The sequence below is a fragment of the Fragaria vesca genome, linkage group LG4 (genome assembly GCF_000184155.1).
Source record: "Fragaria vesca subsp. vesca linkage group LG4, FraVesHawaii_1.0, whole genome shotgun sequence".
NCBI classification, from domain to species: domain Eukaryota; kingdom Viridiplantae; phylum Streptophyta; class Magnoliopsida; order Rosales; family Rosaceae; genus Fragaria; species Fragaria vesca.
In genome coordinates this window covers 13,870,024-13,877,748 of record NC_020494.1, presented here as the reverse complement: position 1 = coordinate 13,877,748, position 7,725 = coordinate 13,870,024, and the positions used below count along the sequence as shown (strand labels likewise).

At 40.0% G+C, this 7,725-nt stretch overlaps 1 protein-coding gene across 1 annotated transcript; it reads left to right on the top strand.

The window, feature by feature from the left end:
• The first annotated feature begins 2,552 nt into the window (after window positions 1–2,552).
• Window positions 2,553–6,730, top strand: LOC101300136. Its single transcript, XM_004297008.1, has 3 exons — window positions 2,553–3,238; window positions 5,696–5,811; window positions 6,592–6,730. Exon 1 carries the CDS (start codon window positions 2,609–2,611, stop codon window positions 3,167–3,169), a length of 561 nt encoding a protein of 186 aa, XP_004297056.1. The 5' UTR covers window positions 2,553–2,608; the 3' UTR covers window positions 3,170–3,238; window positions 5,696–5,811; window positions 6,592–6,730.
• Window positions 6,731–7,725: the final 995 nt, after the last annotated feature.

Sequence of the window (7,725 nt, the reverse complement as noted above, 5' to 3'; positions counted from 1 at the left end):
CAGCGCACAAGGTATTGAGATACATCAAACAAACACCTGGTCAAGGAATTTTGTTGCCTTCCACAGGGTCACTAGAGCTAAGAGCGTATTGTGACGCAGACTGGGCTCGTTGCAAGGACACTCGAAGATCAACAACTGGCTATTGTATCTTTCTTGGACATGCTCCTATCTCATGGAAAACGAAGAAACAGGGTACAGTCTCACGTTCGAGTGCAGAGGCTGAGTACCGTTCAATGGCCACCACGTGTTGTGAAATTACGTGGCTACAATACATATTGAAGGATTTGAATGTCAGACAAGTGCAATCGGTTAAACTGTTCTGCGATAACCAGGCAGCAATACATATAGCATCAAATCCTGTGTTCCATGAACGAACCAAACATATAGAGATAGACTGCCATGTTGTACGTGAAAAGGTGCAGAGGGGATTGGTACAAACAGAACACATACGGACCAAGGAACAACCAGCAGACATTTTCACAAAGCCATTGAGTTCGAACCAGTTCACTACATTACTGGGCAAGTTAGGAGTGATTAACATACACTCCAACTTGAGGGGGAGTATTGAAGGAAAGAATCCCAAGTAATCGGGATTATGACTGTGATATTCTGTAATTAGCTGTATATGGTATTTACCATTCTTGGACCTATAATCGTGGATCGAACATGTATGTATTCTGTATATATGCTGCGCATTGCTGCAATGCTAAATAAGAAATATAATTTCTTCTCTGTATCAACTTCTTTAGTTTTTGATGGCTCAGTCTGGAGGAATTCTGCAGCAGGAGGATTCGTAATCCGAACCCCTAATGGCAATCCACTTGTTGCAGCTTCTTCCAATTTCAGAATTACAACAATTTCAGTTGCAAAAGCCCTTTCACTCCGAAACAGCCTCATTTGTGCCAAGGAGAGAGGCTTGTCCAGAGTGGAGGTTGAAAGAGACTCAAAGCTTGTCATCGATGCAATTAATGGCACTGTTGCTACTCCTTGGAGGATCCTCAAGCTAGTTCAAGAAATTAGAACTTTAAGGAACTCCTTTGATTATATTAGTTTCAAGCATGTTTTTAGAGAGGCCAATTTTATAGCTAATGCTGTTGCAAATTTTGGCCACAAAATAGGAGATATTCGCTTCTGGGAGGAGTGTGTTTCTCCGGAAGCTAGCCTTGCACTGTCTTTTGACTATGTAAACCACGGGTGCATTAGAGACACCTCCATTTAATCTAGTGGTTTTTTCATCAAAAAAAAGTCCTTAGTAGTTGAAGAAATTTTCAGGAAGAAAATCAAATGAATCACGAGTAAGTAGTTCTTCGTGCTTATGTGTTGGTGTATACTTCCTGCTGGTACAGAACATGGGTTATGACATAGTATTGAAGAAATTAAGACATGGTTATACAATCCATGTACCAAAGGTGCTGTTGTTGTTCTTTTTTGTTATTGATTTTACTAAAAAAGAGACAAATCAGTGATCCACTAAATCTCTGATATTTCAAAAGAAAAAAAGAAAAAGAAACTTACCACAAACCGATTTTAGACAACAAAATCGGGTGTGTCTGTATTTACGCTGCTTGTGTTTTGCACATACACTCCGCGGTTAAAGCTGTCAGTCCCCCAGACCTCTGAATCAACGGCTTCATAAACATCACTCTCCCCCACACCTTCCCTCATCTTCTCTTCCATTTTCTCCCAACAAAACCCACCTCCACAACTTCGCAATCTCCTCCTCCAAGCTAAGCCCTCGCCCTCTTCTCTACTTCACCGCGCAATCCCGATGTTTTCTCGATCTGGGCCGGTCCGATTCCACGCTATATGAACTGGGTTCGGACCAAGATTGAGACTTTCTAGTTCTGAAGATTGAAATGGTGCCGCCGAGGAGGAAGAAATGGACGGAGGCGGAAGAGAGGACCCTGATCGACAAATACGGCGAGATGGTCGCTGATGGGACCCTGGCTAAGATGAAGACTAGGGAGAAGAAGTTCAAACCCATTGCTTATTATGTGAATTCCGTGCACTATGTTCAAGACCCTGTTGCATATCGCTGGCAATGGTCTTGGAAGGACGTTTCCACCAAGGTGCAGAACATGCGGCACCAGTATCTCCTTGTCAAGCAGAAGATCAAGAAGCAGCCGCCGGAGAGTAACTCCGGCGGTGGGGATAGTAGTGGGGAGTGTGGTGTGGAGGAGTTTGATTGGATGGAGGGGCTTACGCATTGGGCTAATTTCTTGAGGTATAAGGAGGTTTTTGGGGATATTGCGAGCAGTAATGGGAATGAGTTGATGGGGGTTGTGAGAATGTTGTTGGGGGGTTTGTGGGGGGTGGGAGGGGGATGGAGATTTCGGAGTTTGGGCAGATGGGGCATTCGGATGGGGATTTCGGGGGAGGGATTGATAATGGGATGATGGGGTTGGGGTTTGAGTATGATGGGGAGGAGGGAGGGGAGAATTTTAATGGGGATGTGAGGGTGAGGGAGGATGGGGATGGGAGGTTTGTGTGTGAAGAGGTGGAGCAGAATGGTTCTAGTTTGAAGAAGAAGAGGAAGAGGGAGGTTTCGGGTGGGTTGGGAAAGAAGGCGTGGGGTTTTATTGGTAACCAGCTGGGGAAGTTGAGGGAAATGGAGGCTCGGTTTGAACAGCGTGAGGCGGAGAGAGAAAGGGAGAGACAGAGGAGTGAGGGTTTTAGAATGGAGTGTGAGCAAGAAAGGGAATGGAAATGGGAGGAATGGGTGAAGAAGAAGGAGGAGAGGGAAAAGGCAAGGGAGCAGTTGAGGAAGCAGAGGATGCAAGAATGGGAAGCGTTCGAGAAGGAGAGTGAGGAGAGAGAGAGAAGAAGAAGAGAAGAAGCGTTGATTCATGAGAGGGAATGGGAGGAGAGGATGAATAGGAGGAGGTCGGAATGGAAGAAGAGGATGGATGATATGTTGGGTCACCACCGGGCAGAGATGGGTCAGATGCAGTCTCGCATTCTTCATGAGCAGCAAAATCTTACAAGCCAGTTACTGGGGATTGTCTCTCAGTGGACTGCTCATCCAGCTGGACTGTCTGATCATACTGGTGCAAGCAACCATTACTTATCACAGATGATGCAGAATCTGCACCATGTGAATAGTTTGGATCATGACGATGCTAGGGTTGATGGAGATAATCAAGATGATCAGTTCATTGTCGACGGATGATGTCTTTTGTTGTAAAACTGCTCTCTGCATGTATGCAATAATCTCTGCAGTGGTGGTGGATATGTAAAGGTTAGTAAATTGTTTAATGTACTCTGATGAGCACTTTGTTCAGTTAGGTATGGTTCTATACTGATCTGTCTAGCTTCAAATCAAGTCAATAAGGGCTATTTATTTGTTGATCCAATTTTTATTGTAACTATCTCGCTTTAAAAGAATAAAGGTTTGTTTTTCCCCTCCGTAAGATCAGATATTTAGATAGTGTAAATAAATGTGTAGGTTTTGATGTGGCACTGTGATTTCTCCTTTTTTGTGAAGCTCTTTTTCTTTGACCCAACTCAAAATTAATTAGCTTAGGTATAACTCTCCTCTATGTTGTGTTAGTTTTTCAAGTATCTAAGTCAAGAGAAAAGGTCATCTATGCTGTGTAAGTTTTTCTACAAAGTATCTAAGTCAAGAGAAAAGGCGTTAGCAAAACATCACTTCCATCTGAATTGTTTTAGACATGTTTAGTATTTCCGTAAGATACTTTGCTGCAATGAAAAACATGGTCCTAGCTGTTCAAAGAATTTAACGTCCTGATAGAATTCACCATGGCTCTTTGTATGCCATAAGGAAATTCACGTCATAGTTCTTTTAGTTCTTTTGTTATATATGGGTAGGACAGACCATCCTTATGTGTTTTAAATATACAGACATTTATGGCCCAAAATGACTATCTCTTGGCAGAGTTGGTTTCAAAAGATAGTATGGGTGAATTTAGTTTGGCTTTTCACACATTCTTCTGTGCCTTTAAATGTACAAATATCGATCACCCACAATGATTTTCTCTTGGCAGAGTTGGTTTCAAAAGATAATATGGTGGATTTAGTTTGGCTTTGGCTTAAATTGGTATAAGACGTGGCAATTCCAAATTCCAGCTAAGCCCTTAGCCTAGATGATGCCACTAATGCTACTGAAATAGTGTTTTAGTCGTGACTCGCTTGTTATAAACCATGTTTTGTGCTATCCTTTTGGAAGAAGAGAATGTAGACTGAGTCAAATGAAGGGTAATTTGGTACACGATACATTCTGCCATTTAAGGTGATGAGCAATGAAGATAATAAACTAAAAATACGAGGGTTTTCAGTTTTGTATGGGATCTTTAATGTATGAGGACAAAAATAATCTAGAATGTACCAATGTGATTATTGTAGGAAACAATTGCTATTTTGTTTGTATGCTCTTAGGTGGGAAAAATTATTTATCCTCATTTGTTGTCTCTTCAATATGGCTAGCTAGAAGAGGTGGATATAGGCTTTTAAGAGAGATAGCTACATCATAAATGTTTCATGTTTCAACTGAAATATTATTCTCTTATATAATAGTAACATATATATCTCATCTTAACATATATTCATGTCAATATCTGTCTTTCGACATTGCAGGTTTGTATTTTTCTGTCTGGCTATTGATCCATAACACATGATAATCATTGATCAATTTTTCACAGCCTAATTTTAGTTGATGTCAGTTAGATTGAAAAATTATTGGTTGGCCTTGTCAGATACTTTTGGTCTTTCCTTGGATGAATATATCTATATATGTGGTGGAACTCTCAAAACATTTGTAAAATTCGATTCATATGGATTTTAACTGCACATGAGGTTGTTTTGCCAGGGTAAGCTGTGCTGCCGTAGGTTTCTCATATAAGCTGTGTGAACTTTTTCCAAATTTTGCATATCAATCACAATGTGGCCAGTTGTTGGGTATTGGATCATTAGAATTTGACCACCACCATTTTCTGGGCTTGAGCCTGGCATCAGTTCCAATATCTTGGACCTTGTTTGGTGCATACGATTGGATTGGATTGGTTAACTCATTATATTGGAGTAAATGGAGGCTGATTTCTAACTTTTCTGCAAGTTGAAGAATGAAGATGATGGTTAAATTAAAGACACCTATGGTTCCCAATCTGCACAAAATAGTGGGATATTAACAAAGTGGTGGGATAGCTAATCCATATTCTTCCTTCGGATTGAAGAAAAGTTGAAAGTCAGCCTCCATTTCATCCTTCAGTACACCTGAATCTAAAGAGTTTACATATCCAATCAATCCTAGTCACCAAATGGGACCTCAAACTTAGAGTGTGTTCGTCTTGGGGAGGAAGATTAGCTCTTTCTCTTTACAGAAAAAGGTGAACCAAGGATGACAATACAGATTTTGTTTTGATTTATAAGTATACGTAGAATGTTGGATTTGTTTCTAGGAAGTCTCACATACAGAGGGAAATGGATCAAATGTAAAAACAAGGGATCACATCAAACACGGAAGGTAGGGGTTCTGCTTAATTATGTACAATATTATGCATTCCTGTAAGCAATAGACATGCATACAACAGTCCTGTCAGTCTCCAAGTCTGCAAGATGAACTTGTATATTTATGTATTCAAGAAGCACTTGCTATCGTTGTCATAATGCCTGATGTTGTCACTATTACTTTCCTAATTTCTGCCTCATGCAAGTCTAACAATAGGAAGAACCTGTGCAGTTATCTGAAAATGTGACTGGTGGCGGAGTCTTGGTATTGTTCCATTCAGTGGTGATTTGGATGCTTTATGGAAGGAAGGGAAGCAGTAGAGCCACCTATTTTGTGTAAGAAATGAGGTAAAGCCTGATCCTTGCACTATTACTGTTGTTTGGTCCTTTAATTAATGTTATGTACCATATAGTGTGATATATGTCAATACGGACAAGCCCCAAGGTGGTTTTATGAAATGGCAGGTCATGGAATTTTATTTGATGCCATAACTTTGACAATACTTTTGGATACTTTTCTAAATAAGGATGACAGCAGAGGCTCTGATCCTATGTTGGGGCAATGCTTTTGGATAGTCTTTGAAATAAGGATGACAGCAGAGGCTCTCATCCCTTGTTGAGGCAACAATCCAATATGCTGATTGATAAATATTGTCTGAATGAGAAATGGATAAGGCAAATGAGGTCTTTATTTTACTGATAGTGAATTGTTATATCCTTGATATTGCTTGTTGTGAAACCTTTATAAAAAAATTGATGAAGCGCTAAGGCCTGATGTGGAAAACTTGAGAGCTTTTCATGTTTTCATCCTGCAATGCATTTTTATCTGTATAGTAAATTTTTATCCCTTGGTGATATCTTTTCATTTTTTAATGACATAGTTTGATCAATCTATGATTGTTTTTGCAATTTATTGCAACACAGCCGTAAGAAATTACACTTGAGATAACCCACATCTGATTGACTGATTTTGCAGTTTGTTTGAATTATTGTCCTTGAGCTAGACAGAAATTTTTTATTTCATTTATTTTATTATTACGGTGTTTTTCTTTTCTTTTCTAGTTTGATTTTCGACACACTCGTATATGTATTAAGTTTTCAGTTTTTTTTTCCCTGTTTTGTTTCAAGTGAAGAGATAAGAAGGGGGACGATAAGAAGAAAAGAAAAAGGGAGACTGAAGGGAAAAGTGAGGGAGCAGAGGGGTGGGGCTTTTGGGCGGAAGAACAAAGAGGAGAAAGCAGAAGGAGGAGAACGAAGGCAATGAAAGAAAGGAGAGGAGAGGGGAGAGGAATGGATGAGATCGAAGAGAAACAAAAGCAGAGAGAAAGTGAGAGAGAGGGAGGGAGGGGGAAGAGGGGAGGGGGGTAAGCCCACTTTGTGATTAAGATAAATAAGAGGAGTCATGTCGATAATTTGGTGAGTGATTTCTGGAATTTCTTCAAAGGTTTCTGTTCTGATTTCTTTAATGATTGTGGATCTTTTTTAAGTTGGGTTTCATCTTTTCTGAAGGTTGCCAGTTTTGAATCTCATGTTAGTAGTTTAATCAATTTCTGGCAGAAATAGAATTGATAAAGATGATCGGCAAGGTCTTAGTGAGGTATTAGTTCTTTTGTTAGTAAAGATGATCGGTAAGATTATTCTTTGGACTGTAAACTGAACTAAGAAATATTTTGTTAATCAAAATTTTGGTACTAGTTCTTAGTATTTTTGTTGTCCTTAATCATTGTAGTGACGCAGCAGGAGTATGGGGGGCTAACTAGCGTTAAACCCTAATATGTGGAGAGTCTTCAAGCGAAGAACTCTATAGGACCAAAACCTGGAGCGCGCTAGGGACTAAGAGTAAAACTCTTAAATTCTGAATTATAATTGATAAACTGCCTCTCAGCTACCCAAAAGGGTGCTTATATATGGAAAACAAAACCCTAGGGCGACTAACAACCAAACCTAAAAGCCCAAGGATTGAATCAAAACACAATCCGAAAAGAACTAGGAAACATAAAATCCCAAAAACTAATAAAACGCTGATTTGAGGTCTGAAACAAACTCGGATGGCCGAAAAAGCCCATACGTCGTGGCAAAGCGACTAGTCTTGTTCGTTGGGCCGTTCCGTTTCCAGAAAGGTATAATAATAGTCATTCGGACACCGAACGCCAAATCTGCAGCAAACCGGGTTTGGACCTGCAACGATCAATTTGTTCCTCGATTTCTTCGGCCATCCGTCCTATACTTTTAAACACTTGGTTTATAATTATTGGGGATTAT

Bases quoted from the DNA above. Each gene is read 5' to 3' on its own strand.
- LOC101300136 (XM_004297008.1), top strand. From the start codon at position 2,609: ATGGAGGCTCGGTTTGAACAGCGTGAGGCGGAGAGAGAAAGGGAGAGA.